The sequence below is a fragment of the Coloeus monedula genome (assembly GCF_965178545.1).
Source record: "Coloeus monedula genome assembly, chromosome: Z".
Lineage (NCBI taxonomy): Eukaryota > Metazoa > Chordata > Aves > Passeriformes > Corvidae > Coloeus > Coloeus monedula.
Genome location: NC_138822.1, coordinates 44,444,997 through 44,464,816, shown reverse-complemented (window position 1 = coordinate 44,464,816; position 19,820 = coordinate 44,444,997). Strand labels below are relative to the sequence as shown.

The 19,820-nt window shown below is 43.1% G+C and overlaps 1 protein-coding gene across 4 annotated transcripts in view; it reads left to right on the top strand.

Moving 5' to 3' along the window:
- UBQLN1 (ubiquilin 1) overlaps positions 1-9,936 on the top strand; it is a 30,537-nt gene extending 20,601 nt beyond the window's left edge. The window contains exons 4-11 of one of the 4 annotated variants that reach the window (XM_082301019.1): positions 298-560; positions 1,361-1,519; positions 2,106-2,349; positions 2,851-2,993; positions 3,898-3,981; positions 6,428-6,543; positions 6,860-7,028; positions 8,691-9,936. In XM_082301019.1, coding sequence (XP_082157145.1) covers positions 298-560; positions 1,361-1,519; positions 2,106-2,349; positions 2,851-2,993; positions 3,898-3,981; positions 6,428-6,543; positions 6,860-7,028; positions 8,691-8,843 — 1,331 coding nt within the window. In that variant the 3' untranslated portion in view covers positions 8,844-9,936. Of the gene's footprint in view, positions 1-297; positions 561-1,360; positions 1,520-2,105; positions 2,350-2,850; positions 2,994-3,897; positions 3,982-6,427; positions 6,544-6,859; positions 7,029-8,687 lie in introns of all 4 variants that reach the window. The other 3 variants (XM_082301018.1, XM_082301021.1, XM_082301020.1) reach the window with 3 other exon arrangements.
- Positions 9,937-19,820: the final 9,884 nt, after the last annotated feature.

The following is a 19,820-nucleotide window of genomic DNA, read 5'->3' as shown; positions in this document are numbered from 1 at the left end:
GTAGGACATGGACCTAAAGCCCCCAAACTCAAACATCTCTTGTATCTTGGCTTTGGAAAACAAGAAGAAAAATTGTTAGAATTATAACAAATTTTATTTAAGAATAAAGTTTGTTGGATTTTTAGTTATGTATCTTGTTATTTAAGGAAGCAAGCTCTTAACAGCCTTGCAAAGATGGGACTTTCCATTCTTTTTTGTTATTTTGAAGTATGAGATATGGTCAAGTATTTTGTATTTAGAAAGAATCTGGATGTGGCTGGAAGTAAAGTCACTCACATTTTTTTCATTCTCTTAAAGGTGGCCTTGGAGGTTTGGCAGGCCTGAGTAGCCTGGGCTTAAATACTTCAAACTTCTCAGAGTTGCAAAGTCAGATGCAACGGCAGCTTATGTCCAACCCGGAAATGATGGTTCAGATAATGGAAAATCCATTTGTTCAGAGCATGCTTTCAAATCCTGACCTGATGAGGCAGTTAATTATGGCTAACCCTCAAATGCAGCAACTGATACAGAGAAATCCAGAAATCAGTCACATGCTGAATAATCCAGATATAATGAGACAGGTATGTAGAAAGATCTGTTAGTTCATGACTTGTGATTCTGCTGTTACTGTTAACAATAGAGCAGGAATTGGACATGCTTAGTGGAGCGTGTAAACCTTCTTGAAGTATTTAGTCTTACTCAAAATCCATAAAATGTTGCCATAGACAACCAGGGTGTACATTTCTAGTTGTTAATGTCCAAAATAGACTGATAATTCAGAAAATCTGCAGCATGGTTTTGAAAGTCAATGAATACTGTGTAGTCATGTCTTCTGAGACTAGAATTGGATGTGCCTGTCTGCCCTTGAAACCTGTTGTCTAGCCAGCAATTCTACCATAAGTGGTAATTCTCCAAGATACTACATATTTTCATTGTGTCTCACTGTGGGTACTTCTAAATGTTTTTAAAATTAAAAGATAAATAAGATACGTTGTGTGGCAAAATGTATTAAAACCCAAAGAGATTAATAGGTGCTTTTGAAATTGTATGTATTTATTTTAAATGGCATACTATGGTCTGCCGGCTGTAGTAATGTTAGAAATGGTAAGAGTATGTTGTGTGGAAAAGATGAAGAAAGAAAAGAATAGCTTGTTCAGAGGTTTTCTTCTATTTAGCCAGTCTTCCTGACCCAATCAGTTGTGGTAGAATGCTGGCTAAATACCAAATTGTGTTGACTCATGCTAAGCTGACAGGTTGATTCAGCTTTAATCATAATTTTTAACTGGGTTAGACAGGGATGACTGAGATACTGCCAAATGCTGACGTTTTCACTTTAGAATGGATTTCTTATTAATACAGATTAAACGTTCCACTTCTCTAGACACTAGAACTTGCTAGAAACCCTGCAATGATGCAGGAAATGATGCGAAACCAGGACCGAGCCTTGAGCAACCTTGAAAGTATACCAGGGGGATACAATGCCTTGCGGCGTATGTACACAGACATTCAGGAGCCAATATTGAATGCAGCACAGGAGCAGGTGAGAAAAGATTACAAATGGCATGGAAAGTAAATACTTACTTTCTGAAATAAAAGAATTTAAATAAATTTCCAGATGTTTACTTGACAAAACACTTCTTGAAACTTGAATTTGCTATGCAACCTTTTACTCTTGAGAGGAAAGAGCTTAAAAATACTATGTTATTCTGAGCCTGAAGAAATACAGCTATCACTTTGCATGATGAGAAGCTATTTTAAAGTTAATACATTTGTTTATTACTTAATTTTTAATTCCTTTAGTTCATTGCCCTAAGATTTGGAGGTCCAGTAAAATCCTTTTAAGTGTGTGTTTAGTAACTTTTAACTGAAGGTGAGAAGAATAGAAGACTTTAGAGTCAGAATTACTGTGATCAAAATACAATGTAGTAGCAGCACTACTTTCAAAAAGAAACATGATTTAATTTTTTGGGGGGGTCCTAGTATCTCTGTGTTGGTGTCTTTTTGCAATATTTGTATTTAATTACTGTAGAATGGTGAGTATAACTGATTAAGAGCCATAAACCTTTATTTGCATGTCTCATTTAGAAATTTGTAGATGATGTGTGTTTCCTCTCCTTTCTCTGTAGTTTGGAGGTAACCCATTTGCTTCTTTAGTAAGCAATGCATCAGCAGGAGGGGACAATCAGCTGTCTCGTACAGAAAATAGAGATCCTCTGCCAAATCCATGGGCTCCTCAGTCCAGCTCACAGACTTCCACAAGAAATACCAGCCCTAGTGGCGAGGGCAGTAGCAGCACTAATGCTGAAAATAGCACTTCTGGCACTACAGGACAGAGCTCAACTGGACCAAATTTGGGACCTGGACTTGGAGGTGCGTTTGTTACTGCAACTGTATATATTTGCACATACTTGGAACCTTGCTGAAAGGATTCTTTCATTAGGTAGAGAGTTTTTGATTCAGTTTTTATTGCTGTTTACTTTTGTAGAATGTTTTACTATTATCGAAGTCCTCTGTAAAAAAAATAGGAAAAATAAAAAAATATGAAAAATAATCGGAGTGATAATAATACTTGTATACTGCCTTAAAATAACAAAGGTAATGAATCTGTAGATGAATTGTAGTATTTTTTCTGTTCTAAGGCAAATGGGAAAACAGCTAATAATGTGGGTACTTGGATGGGAGTATGTGTTGGATACAATGTCTCTCTTAACTTATAGGGTAGATGTGTCTGTGTAAGCAGAACCACACTGAGGTATATTTCAGTGTCTTAAACTCATGAAAACCAAGTAGCTGTATTCTGGGTTTAGATAGTCTACTTTCTCTTATGGTAGTCAGGATATTTACTAAAGTGCCTTTTATCTTTTCTTTAAGCTGGTATGTTCAACACACCAGGAATGCAGAGCTTATTACAGCAGATAACAGAAAACCCACAACTTATGCAGAATATGTTGTCTGCACCCTACATGAGAAGCATGATGCAGTCATTAAGCCAGAATCCTGATCTTGCAGTACAGGTAAATTGCATTTGGTATAGTAATATATTGTGTGTATTAAAGTAAAAAAACATAAAACCCAAAAGCTCAACAATTGCCTGTGGCGAATGGACCAGTTTTTAATGTTAATTCCTAACTCACTGAAATTATTACCTGCTTACATTTAACAATTTGTTGCAGTGAATTTCTTCAATTTGTAGTTGGATATCATGCCTGACATGCTTCTAAAATAACTTGTAGGGTTGTGTATCCTTTGTGCAGCCCTAAACTTGTGATCCAGCATAAGAAACAGTTAGACAAAAAAAAATGCTTTGATTATAAATTAGGGTAGAGCTAACAGTAAATAAATACCCCCACTAGTCTGGGAGAAGTGAAGGGAGGAGACTTAGTGCTGTATCTAGATATGACTCTGGTTTTAACTTCTTGTTTGTAACCTGTGCTCACTGTAGAAATGGAGATGCTGTTTTATGAATGGTGTTGTAGAAGTGCTTTCAAATTTTATTTAAAGCGGTAATATTGAAAACCAAATTTTGAACTGAGATTGAAAAAATACTATCTTTTCTGTATTAAATACTCACTTGGAAATCCTTGACTTCAGGTGATATTTACAGCAAAGCTGTTACTTAGATTTGTAGTGGAGGCTGAACAGAAAAGGACTTTCTTGTAACACTTGGCAAGACTACCTCATTTGTATCTGGAAATTCATTCATTTGCAAGATAAAAAACCCCAACCAAGCAAAAGCAAAACAAACTGGAAAAAAAAGAAAAAGACAAACACCCCCAGAAAGTTTTGGCCGAAGTAGTAGATGATTATTACTCTGTGAGATAATTTTCATAGACCATTGCTGTATTATCAGTAGTTGTTTTAAAACCTCCAGTAGTTTTTACTGCTTGATCTTTGAAGTTAAATATTTTTGTCCTATAGATGATGTTGAATAATCCTTTATTTGTTGGAAATCCTCAACTTCAGGAACAAATGAGACAACAACTTCCAACTTTCCTTCAGCAAGTAAGATGAGATACTAGCTCTTAATAAAGGTCTTCAAGTCAATGAGCAATATTTTTAGTAAACTGGTGCCTGTCTTTGATTTGGCTAATAGCTATATTATGTAATATACTCTCATTAGCTTTAGGTATTAAGTTAGATTGTCCCTTGATAATATTCTTGCTTAATGTCTCCATCTCTTTCAAAAGTTAAGCCTGACTGTTGTCTATGAATAGCACAACCGCTAAGATTTGTTATTGCTTCTTTGCTTAGAATAAATGCTCTTACTGTGCACCAGCCGGAAAACGCCTGTTTGTGACAAGTTTTGTTTCACAAATTAAAAGGAATAGTACTTTTCACACTACTAGTTAACGTTTCACTATGCTTTTCTCATGCCTCTTCAAACCTGCCTTAAATATTTGGAAAAAAGGTCCTACAGCATGCCTTGAAAGACCCAAATCATTAGCTAATTTAAAAGAAGTGGGTTCTGAAGTCTTTCCTGTAACGACTGCTCTACCATTGTCTTCCACTCATATCAGCTTTGTGTTTGCAGCCCAGGTATCTGCTTGGTATTAGTTGCCACAGTGTGTAGTAGTACTGTGTTCCCTAAATAGTAGCAAGCAAGATTTTTTTAGGAATTGAAAGCCTAATCCACTGCATGAGTTCTGTCATTAGGCAGTCCTTGCAAATCAGTGTAAATATGCATTGCCAAGATCTGACTGCATGCAGGAGTTTTTATGAGTAAAATAATGAGCACATACATGAATTATAGTAGCAAGTTCAGTGTTCAAAAGATACTATTTATATTGTTTGAACCACATGAATGGCTGTGGTGTTTTGTATTGCCCCTGCTTTATAATGACTCCGTAGTATCTGAGGAACTAGTACCACATTAATTACTCCCAGATTTCAAAACATAAATGAAGGCGCAGTAGGAATCATTTCTGTTTCCTTTGGGTATCTCATGTTACTATCGCTTTGGAGTTTATCTGCACAAATAGTTCTTTGTTGTATTCAGTGTCTAAAGTTAGATGATTAACAGCATTAGCAGTTGAGGTGTGAAGTGGAGAAATATCTGGGTATTCTCAGTGTTGGTAATATTTCAGTTTGTGTTTTCTTGCTTATCTACTGGTGTTTATATTATGGGATTGGGAGATAGAAACCATGGAATCTGCATAATGGAAGGCATCTTTTGCAATTAAGGGCAATTGCCTGCCCAGCAGAACTAGGGAAGAATGGCTGCTACTGGAATTAATAAAGTTAACAGAGATGAGATCCAGGTCACCTAAGGGCTCTAAGAATTGTTGGGCCACCATTTATGTAAGACAGCTTCAAATATCAGACAGTAAGTCATGATTTAAATATTTTTATAAAGTGGTTGCAGCAGCTTTATTTGGAGACCTCAAAATGTTTACCTCTTCAAAATTGGAGTAATCTTTTCCATCTACTATACATTTAGTTATTCTTTGACTTCTAGCTGTCATGAAGATAAAAGTCCAAGAGATGAATGGAGAATATTAACTTGCTCTTCTGAAGTCTTTTTAGGCGCCCATACTCCAGATCAGAGTTGTTCTCCTATTCTGCAGTTCTGCTCTGCACCAGAGGAGATTTCACCTTAATCTGTGATTTCTACATGAATCAAATGTGGTCTTTCAGCAAAAGTAATCCGGTATAGTTGTCAGGGGAAAGCTGCTAAGATTAGTAAGCCTATCTGCTATTTGAAGTAGGTCTGATTACCAAAACTGTGCTATTTTTAACTGAAACATTACTTTCCACTTACCTGTTGCCGCCTCTGTGCAAAGGTGAGCATAAGCTGCTAGTTTTGAGTTTGTGTCTAAAATAAGGTTTTTGGATGTTTCATTTCAGAAGTGAAAAGGATTTGTCTTCTAAATTATTTGTGGATGTGAAAGCCAGTTTGTAATCGAAGTCACGGTAGACTGAGAACCCTTGAATATTATACATTTGTTTGCTGGTATATTTTGCAGTGTGTTATTTTACATTTCAGGCTGTAAGGGCACTACAGATGAGAAGATATGTACGAATAGTCAGAATCAAATTGCTGTGATCTGAAATTAGCTAGGAAAAGAACTTACTACTTTTTCTTTGGCATTTATTGGTCAAATTTCCTCATGTTCAATGTTGTTGCTTACCAGTAGTATGATATAGGAGACTAATTCTAGAATAATGTACTAATATAGTCTTGTGGCCTTGGAAAATTGAGATCTGTAATGAAAAATACTTCTTGTATAATTCTCATTTGGAAGGCTTTTTCTGCATCTAGAGAGTTCATTGATCATCTTCTATGGAAGTTTTCTCACAGAAGAAAAAATAACTGAAGGATTTCCTGTAATTTTCAACTGCAAAATCGAAAGCCAAGTTCTGAAATTATGTCAGATTCTGTAAGACATCTAGCAATGAAAATTACCTTGGAACATCTACATATAATGAAGAGTTTCTTTCCTTTTCTTAGATGCAGAATCCTGACACGTTATCAGCTATGTCAAACCCCAGAGCGATGCAGGCTCTGCTACAGATTCAGCAGGGCTTGCAGACATTAGCAACAGAAGCACCGGGGCTTATACCAGGGTAAGAATTGATCTTACAAATTTAGACAGGAAGTCTTTCCTTGTGTTATTCATTCATTTTAGATTTGGAAATTTATACAGTCTTTATTAAAGATTTGTCCTCTTGCCTTTTTTGGTTTAATTAAAGTTGGTTTAGAATCTGTCACATTTTTGTCTGCTGTGCAATCCTAACCAGTGATAACTCTGGTCTTTGTCTTTGTACTTTACTCAAATTGTTACTCTCTCTTTGACAGAATTTGTATGTACTAATTAATGAGAAGAGACAAACTGGTATTTATTATTCAAGTGGTGTATTTCTTTTCCTGTAATTTATACAGATTTAATCCTGGTTTGGGTGGAGTGGGAAGTAGTGGAGCTCCTACAGCGTCCACTGTACCTAGTTCTGTTTCCACTGAAAATACAAGTCCAGCTTCAGGAACCACTGAACCTGGTCATCAGCAGTTTGTCCACCAGATGTTGCAGGCACTTGCTGGTGCAAATACTCAGGTAAAGTACATAATTATATTCTAGTTGTTTTTACTTTTTACTTGATTTTTAATTATAAAGCACTGGAAAGAGGCAGATAGTTGAGGGGACAGCCCACTGGATGCTTCTGGTCAAAGGTCAGTAGAGGAGGCTTAAAAGTGCTATTGCAGCTGTGCAAGTACATGCTGAAAAACCATCCAGTTTGAGTAAAAGTGTCCTCTGAATAGTTGATTTTTATATACTCATCTTCATCCCACTGAGTTCTGAAATGCTGGTAAAGATAGAGGCAGACTGAGATGATAAGATTGACTGACAGCTGTAGTGTGGGTTCAGGCAAGAGTAAAGCTTAAACATATTGAACACTGTTACCTCTGTGCTCTTTGCCTGTATTGATGACTGTTATTCTTTAGCAATAAATAAGCCTCTGTCCCCCTTCTTCAGAGTAGCCACATTGCCTATTTGGAGCCAGAATTTTTTGTATGGCTTCCCTGACATCCTGCAGGTCCAGACTGCAGTGTGTTTTGTTACCATAGTGGGATTAAGGGTTTCCAGAGAGCTCCAGTAGCAACTTTGCCGGTAGTCATAGAGTGGTGAGCAAGACTGGCTTTAAAGGAGCCATGCTGCTAGCTTTCTGGAGTGCTCTGTGAAACAGCACCTTCACACATGGTGCATACCCAGTGTAATGTCAGACTGCTCATGGAAAGGGCAGTCCTGCTTTTTCCTCCTCTCTTACCATGGGCTGAGTTAGTTCTGCTTTGCTGCTGTGACAGACTTTTTTCTCTTGTTTTAGAATAATGAGAAAGCAGTGGTGGATGTTACTGTAGCAAACCAGATTCTTATGTATTTTCACTTAGGCTTTCAAATCTTACCCTTCTGAGTCAACATTCTGTTTTGTTTCATTGGTATGGAACCATATACAAACTTTAAATCTGGGTGGTAATTTCTTGATGTATGAAACTGCTGAATTAAAACAAAAGGAAATTTAGCAGTAGCGGCAAAAGTTTTGTGTACTAATCTAAACTGAGTCATTGATTTTAAGATGTTACTTTGCAGAATATAATTTTCCTGTAATAGTTCTGATTCAAAACATGCCTCTGAAGGTCATACCATTGAGACAATGCAGAACTTCGCCATGAGTTTGTGTAAACAGAATCTTGCTATAAAGCACAGCTAACAGTTTGCCTTAAACTTTCTAACAATTAGGATTTTGGTAATTTCAGTCAACAAATACTTGGGAGTGTTACAAAAGACGTGATCTTTATGTCGAGGGAAAATAAAGCCTGTGATGTTCAATATTGTTGACAACAACATAATCTTTGCTGTTCCACATTGCTTGGTTGAGCTCTATTTTGTTTTAAAAAAACACCTATATGCATATCTTTGAGAAACTGTTCATGGGACATACATGTACCCAATTTAATTTGAATCCTCCTCTATCAAACAATCACTTTTTCCTGGAGTTCAGGAGTGTTATATAAGTGTAGATAATTTGACGGTGCTGACTTGTTAAAAAAAATGCTTCAGTTGTTAATTGAATTTGTCTGAATATATTTTTTGGAACTTGAACAAGATGTAGTCAAAAATTGGAAAAGACAGAGTGATGTGAAACCCACTTATGTTTAAATCCTGTATTTTGCTAAGTATGTATTATGCTTTTATAGCTTGAAATTTTGTTCTTAGCAGTTACAAAACCCAGAAGTTCGATTTCAGCAGCAACTGGAACAGCTGAGCGCAATGGGCTTTCTGAACCGTGAAGCAAATTTACAAGCACTAATAGCAACAGGAGGAGACATCAATGCAGCTATTGAAAGGCTGCTTGGCTCTCAGCCTTCATAGCAGTGTTTCTTTTAACTTGAAAAAATGTAATTTATTTTTGATAACAGCTCTTAAATCTTTCAAATTGCTTTATTTCATTCTGACTCTTGGGATTGTCTTGTTATGACTAAAACCAGTCTGATGCATTTGAAGGAGGAGTGCAGTATTTTCCTCAGACAGTGGGAATCAATGCATTTTCACTTTGAGTGCATCAGTTCTTTTGTTCTGCATTATTTGTGATTTTTTGGAAACAATATCAGCTTTCACAGTTGATTGAACAAGTTTTGTCTGACCTACAAATGGCCAATTTATTTACTACTTAAACAGTATCCTTCAGTAGTAATTTATGTAGATTACAAAATAAAACTGAAACAAATTAATTGAAGCTGTGGGTACCAATACTGCTTATGGTGATTTTGGCATGTTTTTTTTTTCTTGACTAGCAAAATGCTGGAAGACTTATACCACTTGAGTAATGTACCATATTTTGCTTTAATTTGTATACAATATATACAACAGAGACAGCTCATTTCTAGAGATTTACACATTACAATAGAGTGAAATTGTAAGTAATGAAAAAACAAACAAACAAAAAAACCCCCAAAAAACCAACCAAAAAAAACCCCACAAAAAAACAAAAAAAAAAACCCCACAAAACCCATAAAAAACCCAAAAACAAAACCAAAAAAAACCACAAAAAAAAATAGGAAAAAAAAGTCATAGGACTTGGACTTGGTGTAGAATCTTCCAGGATCTTTGGTAACTATCTGAGAAAAAATGCTTAAGCAACTTCAGTTAAAATATACTAGAATTATTGTTCTGGTTGTCTCTTTACATTTAACTGTACAGAAACTTGCATTATAACATTATGTCAATATTCACAGGTTAACTGTAAATTACTTTTGTCATTGTGCAAATTAAAGAGCCATAGCCTTGTGCTCTGGAATTGCTTCTATGGCTATTTGGCTTGTTCCACTGAGATTTTAACACTTATTCTAATTTGTAATTGGAGAAATTACTTTCATTCATGGTCATGTGATACTCTAATTATGTTTAACCACCAAGTAAAAAAATACTGTATAGCTTTTGAGTTTCTATTGGTAGATACTTCTCTTGTGCACAGTTAATAAATGAATTAAAAAAATGTTTAAGCATCTTGTTTCAGTGTGTTTGCAGTTGATCATTACCTAAAAATCAAGATTATTGCCTATCTTGAGAACATTTGAGTGAGCTCAAGCTCTGGGAATATATACCAGCACTGTGCTAAAATTAGTAAACAACTGCAGAACGAGGTGGAGGGAGGAGAGAAGAGATGGATGATGTTGAAGACTTCTAGCTTAGATGAAGTGGGGATAGCAGAACAAAAGATGAAATTAATCTGCTTTTTATTGCTCTTCTGTGTCAGTTTACTGGACTTGGTGCACCTTCACATTCCTTAGATATTCTCAAACCTGATCTTCTCCTGCAGATGGCAGTTCTTCATTTTCCCAGTCCCTGCTCTCAACTTCTGCGACTTGAGCAGTGTGGCTGAGCACTTGCTGGTGAAGACTGAGGCAAAAAAGTCATGGAGTACCTCAGCCTTCTCCATGTCCTGCATAACCAGGTCCCTCCTGAAAAGAGCCACGTTTTCCCTAGTCTTTTACTGCTAATGTACCTAAAGAAGATTTTTGTTACTCTTGATGTTCTTGGCCAGATTTACTTCTGTCAGTGTTTTAGCTTTCCTAACCATCGTCCTGCTTTCACCTTCTGCAACTTGGGCAGTGTGGCTGGAACACTTGCCAGTGAAGGGAACAGCCTGAGCATCAGTCAGTGGGTGCTGAGCCACTGGGCACTGTGCATCATTTGTTTCTCTTGGGTTTTACTCCTCTCTCTCTTTCTCTCCCTCATTATACTAATAATAACAACAACAATTCCATTTCCTTGGCTGTTTGGAAATTTCTCTGTGTTTCTCCTAGGCTACCTTTCCCTGTTCCTGTGCTCTGTAAGCTACCTGTTTGTGTTTTAAATTTGTCCGGGGGCTCCTTGTTCATCCATCCAGGCCTCTGACATTCTTTTCTAATTTTCTCTTTGTTGGGATGCATTATTCTTGATCCTCGAGGAAACAATCCTTGAATATCATCTAGTCCTCTACACTCAGGGCTCTGTCCCATGGTATTCTACCAAGGAGATCTCTAAGAGGCCAACTTCAGCTCTTCTGAAGTCCTTGTTTCTCACTCTCCTAGTTGCCCCAAGGATCTCAGTCTCTACTGTTTCATGGTCACTGCAGCCCAGCCTGCCCTTGGGCTCCACCTTCCCCACCAGCTCCTTGTTGCTGAGAACAAGGTCCAGCCTATCACCTCTCCTCTTTGGCTCCTTTATCAGTTGGAGAGGGAAATTGTCATCAATGAACCTCCTGGAATACATGTGCTCTGCTGTCCTGTCCCTCCAGCAGGCTGTCACAACCTGGAAGTGGGTGTGATGGTTCTTGTAAATTCTTGTCTGTCTCAACAAAGTCCACCTGTCAGGGAGCTCTTACTGATTTATACAGTAGCCTTAACTCCAGCAGTTAGCCCACTGTTTTAGCTGTAAAAATGTTGGCTGACAAGCTCTCAAACTTCTACAACAAACTTTTAAACTAGCTCCCAAATCTCACAATAAACTTCAGATATTGAGTTAAGTGGTCAAATATGATTGCTGGGATGAAACAGGAGAGAATAGATGGAAAAGAGAGAAAGAAAAAGGTCAGTCATTAGATCTGATCAGTTGGTCCTACTGCTGTGGATGGTCTGGATCTGGGGTTGACAGAGGGAGAGAGCACACTGGGGACCAATCCACTTCCTTTTATAATTTACCTGGTATATGCCTCTCATGTAAAATAGATTTTTTGGGTGCCATTCATGCTGTATTGTTCACATGTGCACAGTCAGTCTTTAGAGCCCTCCAGGAAATGAGTCAGAGAGAGTTAGGGGACTGTGGTGTCCTGGAGCCCCTTTCAGTGAGCTGTCTGGGACTTGACTGTTCTCTTGATGCAGGTGCACTAAGCATAAGTCTCAAGGCAGACAGAAGTGCAGGCTTAACAACCGAAAAGGAAGTTGGCTCAGAACAACACTGACTGCCCCACCTCTGCAGGACCCTCTCAATCCAATCAAAACTTTCCTGTTGCAACAGAATGCTGGAGGCAAAACATACTTAAGGTGCTTATGCCTGGTTCTCCACATGGCTGTCGCAGTGGTTAGAATCCCCCATGAGGACCAGGGCTTGTGAATGTGAGGCTTTTCCTCTCTGTAGAGGGCTTCATTGGCTTGGTCTTCCTGTTCGGGTGGCCTGTAGCAGGCCTCCACTATAAAGTTACTTGGGCTTGCCATCCCTTTAATCCTCACCCATAAGCTCTAAGTTAGCTCCTTGTCCATTCCAGGTGGAGTTCCATGCACTCCAAATGGTCACTGACAGAGAGGTTGACACCTCTTCCTCATGCCCCATGCCTGTCCTTCCTGAAGAGACTGTATCCTTCCATTCCAACAGTCCAGTCATAGGAGTTGCCACCATGATGCCAGTAAGATCATAGACCTGCAGGCATGCATATGTCTCTACAATATTCCCTGTGCTGGATGTGTTAGCATAGAGGCATTTAAGTTGGGCCCCCAGTGAAAATTACTTTCTCTCTGGAGTGGCTGGAATCCCTTTGTGCTGGCCTCCAGGTGTTCTCCTGCTGACCTGCAATCTCTCTCCAGACTCTGGGTGTCTCTTGCTGGCTCTGGCACCTAACAGATAAAAACAGGATGGCAAGTCATCCCACACCTTATCACTATTAAATAGCATGATACCTCCCTCCTCCCAATCATGTCTTATTTAAAGCTGTATCAATGATTCCTGCTAACCCTTGACCAAAGACCCTCTTCTCCTTTTGAGAGAGGTGATACTTCCAATCCCATCTGATACCAGCAAGCATAGTGCTATCTTAGCCATCCTGTTGTCAAACAACCCAAAAATTTGGCAGTGACACGAGTCTCACAGCCACATGTTAATAGACTGGATCCATCTGTTTCTTTCAGTCACTACCTGCACATGGATGTGTGCTGGTAGTGCACACATCATGTGCCCTTGATTCCCTCACCAGTTGTCCCAAGGCCTTGAAGTCTCTTGATGGCCGTTGGACTGGCTACGTGTGACTTCATCACCAGTCTCATGGAGGATCAGCAGTGGGTAGTAGTCTGAGCACTGTACCAGGCTAGGAAATTTCCTAGTGATGTCCTGTCTCGGTTTTGAACGACAGGTGTCTGCTAAGGAAGGCAGAAGCCCCCCTTGAAGTGGCAGATATAACCCCTTTTCCCTCCAAGTTATTATATTGTGAAATCAAGGGCCTTTAGGCAAAGATGTGGGAAATAGGAATAACAGTTCTTTACTATATATATATATATATATATATATATATATATGTATATGTATATAACCAGTCAAACAAAACAACAACAACTCTGGCAGTAACAGCACACACAAACCCAGTGCCAGCCTTCTCGGCTGTCGGGCCCTTTCCCCTCGGGTGCAGTTCCGCTCGCAGCCGGCAGGGGCGCTGGCGGCTCCCGGTGAGCAGGGCAGGTGCGATGGTTCCCCCGCGGCTGCAGGGGGCGCTCCGGAGCGAGCTCGGGGAGCACGCGGCACCGGTGCCCTGGGATCCCGGGAAGGGATGGGACAAAGGCTTCACAGACCCCTGGGCAGCCGATCCCGGACTCTCAGGGACAGCAGGCTGGAAACGGCAGGCGGGAACAGCAGGCTAAAGCGGCAGGCTAGAGCGGCAGGGACGAACGCAAATCCCGGGTGGCAGGCGAGATGTATCCAGATGGGAGAACCCCACGGATGCCCGGGCGAGCAGGGCGAGCAGAGCTACAGCGTAGCGAAAACTCGAAGCAGCAGCAGCGGGGCAGGGCAGCCACAGCTCGGCCTCCAGCAGGGCAGGAAAAGCAGCTTTTGGGGTCCCGGCGTTGTTTCCAGCCGGAAGAGAAGAACGGCCAAAAAGAAGCAGCAGCTCCTTTCTCTGCAGCTTCTCTCTCCGGACGCTCAGAGCGAACTGACCCCACACCCAGGTGTAGACAAAGGAGTAGCCAGGCCCGCCCCACTCCCTTTTTTGTCTTTCTTAAGTACAGCTATTTGTCCCCTAGCAACATGCATATGGGAGAAAATTCCTTTAACAGAAAAAAACCCTGAGACTAAACTAAAACCCCAACATTATCCACCCCGAATTTTTTCCCATACTAACATGTTACATGAAACTTAACTTTTTTTTTCTTAACCATATAAATCTATGCATTACCCAAATTATATACAAATATACATGCTGATAGTGATACAAGTACAGAGCCATGGGTAGTCACCCTAAAACAAGGTCCCCTTGAGGTAAGCATCGGGTCTCTCCATCCTTTTGCATCACCCACCAGGTGCAACCTGGTCCCTGAGCAAAAACGACCCCACGGATGGGTTTGTCTTTGCTCAAGGCAGACTTTACCCAAACAGTTTTTCCAAGCATACCTCTCATGTGCACCACTGGAACCTTATCTCCGTCTGTTGTTTGTAGGGGTTCGGATTGGGCAGGGCCTGCTTGGCTGGTGGAGCCTCGGGTGTTAACTAACCAGGTGGCTCTTGCTAAATGCATCTCCCAGTTTTTGAAAGTCCCCCCACCCAGTGCCTTCAAGGTGGTTTTAAGCAGTCCATTACACCGCTCAACCTTCCCAGCTGCTGGTGCATGGTAGGGGATGTGGTACACCCACTCTATGCCATGTTCTCTAGCCCAGGTGTTTATAAGGCTGTTCTTGAAATGAGTCCCATTGTCAGACTCGATTCTCTCAGGGGTGCCATGCCTCCAAAGGACTTGCTTTTCCAGGCCCAGGATGGTGTTCCGGGCAGTAGCGTGAGGCACAGGGTAGGTCTCCAGCCATCCAGTGGTGGCTTCTACCATTGTGAGCACATAGCGCTTGCCTTGGCGGGTTTGAGGCAGTGTGATGTAATCAATCTGCCAGGCCTCCCCATACTTGTATTTGGACCATCGCCCACCATACCACAGAGGCTTCACCCGCTTGGCCTGCTTGATCGCAGCGCATGTCTCACAATCATGGATAACCTGGGAGATACTGTCCATGGTTAGATCCACCCCTCGGTCTCGTGCCCACTTATAGGTGGCATCTCTGCCCTGATGACCTGAGGCATCATGGGCCCATCGAGCTAGGAACAGTTCTCCTTTATGTTGCCAATCCAAGTCTATCTGGGACACCTCTATTTTCGCAGCCTGATCTACCTGTTTGTTGTTACGATGTTCTTCATTAGCCCAGCTCTTGGGGATGTGAGCATCTACATGACGGACCTTCACGGATAGCTTCTCTACCCGAGTGGCAATGTCTTTCCACTCTTCAGCAGCCCAGATTGGTTTTCCTCTGCGCTGCCAGTTTGCCTTATTCCACCTTTCCAGCCAACCCCACAGAGCATTGGCTACCATCCATGAATCAGTGTAGAGGTAGAGCTTTGGCCACTTTTCTCTTTCAGCTATGTCCAGAGCTAATTGGACAGCTTTGAGCTCAGCAAATTGGCTCGATCCACCTTCTCCTTCAGTAGCCTGTGCAACTTGTCGTGTGGGGCTCCATACAGCGGCTTTCCATTTCCGGCTAGCGCCTACAATTCAGCAGGAACCATCAGTGAAGAGGGCGTATTGTCTTTCACTCTCTGGTAGCTCGTTATATGGTGGGGCTTCTTCGGCACGTGTCACCTGCTCCTCTTCTTCTTCAGAAGATAACCCAAAAGTCTCACCTTCCGGCCAGTTCGTAATTATTTCCAAGATCCCAGGGCGACTTGGGTTTCCAATTCGGGCGCGCTGCGTGATGAGGGCAATCCATTTGCTCCAAGTAGCGTCGGTGGCGTGATGCGTGGAGGGAACCTTTCCTTTGAACATCCACCCCAGCACCGGTAGTCGGGGTGCCAGGAGGAGTTGTGCCTCTGTGCTGATTACTTCTGAGGCAGCCTGGACTCCTTCATAAGCTGCCAGGATTTCCTTCTGTAGTGGGTTGAGTTCAAAACCGGGCAGAAACACCAATTAAATGTAGTGGTTTTGGTTCAAAATATTCATTACTTACTTGTTTTCCTTCTGTGAGATAAGAATTAGGAGAAAAGCAAAGCAGGCACAAACCTTAAACAGTTGCAGTACAATGAAAGAGTTTTATTACTAATAGAATTAAAAGTAAAGAGACAATAACAAAATAAAATTAAAGCAAATCCCCCCCCCCCCAGCACTTCTCTCCTTTTACCTAGCTCACACAAGGGATAACAGAACATGGGATGTTAGTCAGTGTTCCAGTTCTTGAAAAGTCTCTCTCTTATGCTTAAGGGAAAAAAGGGTTTTTCCTTCAGTTGCACGTGGTTCCCAAACTGCCACTAACAGCAGATCCGCCCGGAAACAAACAATCTGCTGTGTGTAGAACATCTCTCCCATGAAAAATCTCACAGTTCCTTCACACTACAAAACATGGGCCATCACATGGGGTTATTCATCTTTTTAAGGATAAGTTCTTTTGGCCTGCACACAAAAGCTTTTTCTTCGCCACAAGTCTCTAGCAGCCTCTTACTACTATATAACCTGGCATAGGCATTCTTCACAATCTTCACAGGCACACGAAGATCCTCCATCCCCCCATGTTCTTCAAATGGATTAAAGAGACAAACAGTTTGTGGTATTACAGTTTCTTACCACGGCATGCAAGAAGGTTTCTTTAAAGCTGTGCGCCAGAATCGCGGCACCGCCCTCTTTTCTCCCGTCGCCATTTCCAGCTCCGTCCCACGGGACTCACTTCTCTTTCTCTCTGACTGAAGCCGCCATGCTGAAGGGTGTTCTTGTTCAGGCTTTACGGTGGGGAAAGCCTCGCTCCCTTTGTGCTGCTGGCTGCATGGTGTCCTCTTCAGTTCAGCACGAAGTGTGCTGGCTGCAGACAGAAGGCTCTGCTGGCTCTCGTTGACTCCGCCGGCTCTGCATGGAGAGGAGAGGGACCCGCTGGTCCCAGAAGCCGCGCTGGATGGGTTTAGCTGTGAGCAGTCCATGGCTGGTTTTAGCTGCCTGTGGCTCTGAGGCAGTCCCCCCCAGCCACCCAGGGACTGTGCCGCAGCGTTGGGAAAGGGGGAAAGGGGCAGTGGCCCCGGCCCGGCCCGGCGGGGCCGGGAGGCTCGGAGCCCCCCCCCCCCCCACCTTCCAGCAGGCGAGCTCCGACAAAAAGGGGAAGTCCCGCCTTTCTGTGCAGTTTAAATATGTAAATTGTGAGAAGCGTAATTGGTCTTAAAGACTGTCCATCAACTCAGGGTCAACCCATTACACCTTCTCTGTGGGAGTGTAGTTGGCTTCAGACCCTCTGTAGCTTCGGCTCCAGAATCCCAGTGGTCGGCCACGAGTCTCACCAGGCACCTTCTGCCAGAGGCTCCAGGACAGACCATTGTTCCCAGCTGCAGAGTAGAGCACGTTCTTCACCTCTGGTCCTGTCCTGACTGGGCCAAGGGCTACGGCGTGAGCAATTTCCTGTTTGATCTGGGCGAAGACTTGCTGCTGTTCAGGGCCCCAGTGGAAACCATTCTTCTTGCGGGTAACCAGGTAGAGAGGACTCACGATCTGGCTGTACTCGGGAATGTGCATCCTCCAGAAACCTATAGCGCCTAGGAAAGCTTGTGTTTCCTTCTTGCTGGTCGGTGGAGACATTGCTGTGATCTTATTGATGACCTCAGTGGGAATCTGACGCCGTCCATCTTGCCACTTTACTCCCAGGAACTGGATCTCTCGGGCAGGTCCCTTGACCTTGCTCTTCTTGATGGCAAAACCAGCTTGCAGGAGAATTTGAATTATTCTCTCTCCTTTCTCAAACACTTCGGTCGCGGTGTTCCCCCACACAATGATGTCATCAATGTACTGCAGATGTTCTGGAGCCTCACCCTTTTCTAGTGCAGTCTGGATCAGTCCATGACAGATGGTGGGACTGTGCTTCCACCCCTGGGGCAGTCGGTTCCAGGTGTACTGCACGCCCCTCCATGTGAAGGCAAACTGAGGCCTGCACTCTGCTGCCAGAGGAATAGAGAAGAATGCATTGGCAATGTCAATAGTGGCGTACCACTTCGCTGCTTTGGACTCCAGCTCGTACTGGAGCTCCAACATGTCCGGCACAGCGGCGCTCAGCGGTGGAGTCACTTCATTCAGGGCACGATAGTCCACAGTCAGTCTCCATTCCCCGCCAGACTTGCACACAGGCCAGATGGGGCTGTTGAAGGGTGAGTGGGTCTTGCTGACCACCCCTTGGCTCTCCAGCTCGCGGATCATCTTGTGGATGGGGATCACAGCATCTCGACTTGTCCGATACTGCCGGCGGTGCACTGTCAAGGTGGCGGTTGGCACTCGTTGCTCTTCCACTTTCAGGAGCCCAACTGCAGAAGGATTCTCAGATAGTCCAGACAGGGTGTTCAATTGCCTAATGCCCTCTGCCTCCACAGCAGCAATCCCAAATGCCCACCTGAGTCCTTTTGGGTCTTTGTAATAGCCATTCCGGAGGAAGTCTATGCCCAGAATACGCAGGGCCTCTGGGCCGGTCACAATCGGATGCTTTTGCCACTCCTTCCCAGTCAGGCTCACCTCAGCTTCCAAAAGGGTCAACTGCTGTGATCCCCCGGTCACCCCAGCGATGGATACAGGTTCTGCCCCCACATGTCCCGATGGCATTAAAGTACACTGTGCCCCAGTATCAACCAATGCATCATATTTTTGTGGCTCTGATGTGCCAGGCCATCGGATCCACACCGTCCAGAAAACTCGGTTCTCCCGTGCCTCTTCCTGGCTAGAGGCAGGGCCCCTCTAACCCTGGTTATCGTTCTTTCCCTGGGCGTACATGCTCGAGGTACCTTCAAGGGGATCCAACATATCATCCTCCCTTCTGTAATACCTGGCAGCTCAGTCACGGGAGGCTGAGGCTACCTTCACCTTAGTGGAACCCCCTCGGTTAGTGCCTCCCTCCTTGAGTTCACGCACCCGTGCTGCCAGGACAGAGGTGGGTTTCCCATCCCACCTTCTCATGTCTTCCCCATGCTCACACAGGAAAAACCACAGCTCAGCTCATGGGGTGTACCCTCTCTCTCTAGCAGGGGGACAACGGGCTCTGACTTGGGGGCCTGTGACTCGCACTGGTGCCACACTGACCCTCCTCATCTCCTCCCTCATCTCCTCCCTCATTTCCTTCCTTATCTCCTTCATCTCCTCTTTGAGGTCCTGGACCACAGCAGAGACATGAGCTTTCAGCGGGCCATTGATCATGCTGTCATAATGCCTGAGCTTGCTGGCAACAGAGCCCACGGTTTCTCGGGTATTGTCAGCATCAATCGTTGCAATGAAGGTGGTGTATTGCGATGGCCCTAGCCTTGCCAGGTTCCACATCATCTGTCCTGTGCACCTGACCTTATCGGGGTCATTATCATGCTGTCCATCCCTCCCAAAGAGTACCTCTAATATTGCCACCTCTCTTAGCTGTTGGATCCCTTGCTCGAGTGTCTTCCACTGCATTCTATGATGATACTCCTGCATTCTTTCTTTGTGAATGAACCTTTCTCTCACACTCATTAAGAGCCGCTCCCAGAGAGAAAGGGGCCCTGGCTCCCTCACAAATATCTGGTCCACACCTGGGTCCTGGGTCAATGATCCCAGATACCTTGCCTCACCACTATCCAGTTGCACACTTGTGCCCATAAGGTCCCAAACCCGAAGCAGCCAGGTGGTATAAGGCTCACGCCCCCTTCGCACAATGTCGTTTCCCATAGCACGGAGACTGTCGTACGACAGGGACTCAGTGATGATTTCTGGCTCTGGCTCTCCTGCTGGTTGTGAGGGCCCTGGTTGCCCATCATCATTAACTGGTCGTACTGATTTGGTCTTACACTTCTTCCTTTGCACAGGGGCGACTGCTGCTGGCTGTGGTTGTCCTTGTGGTTCAGCTGAAGCCTGGATGGTTGTAACATCCGTGG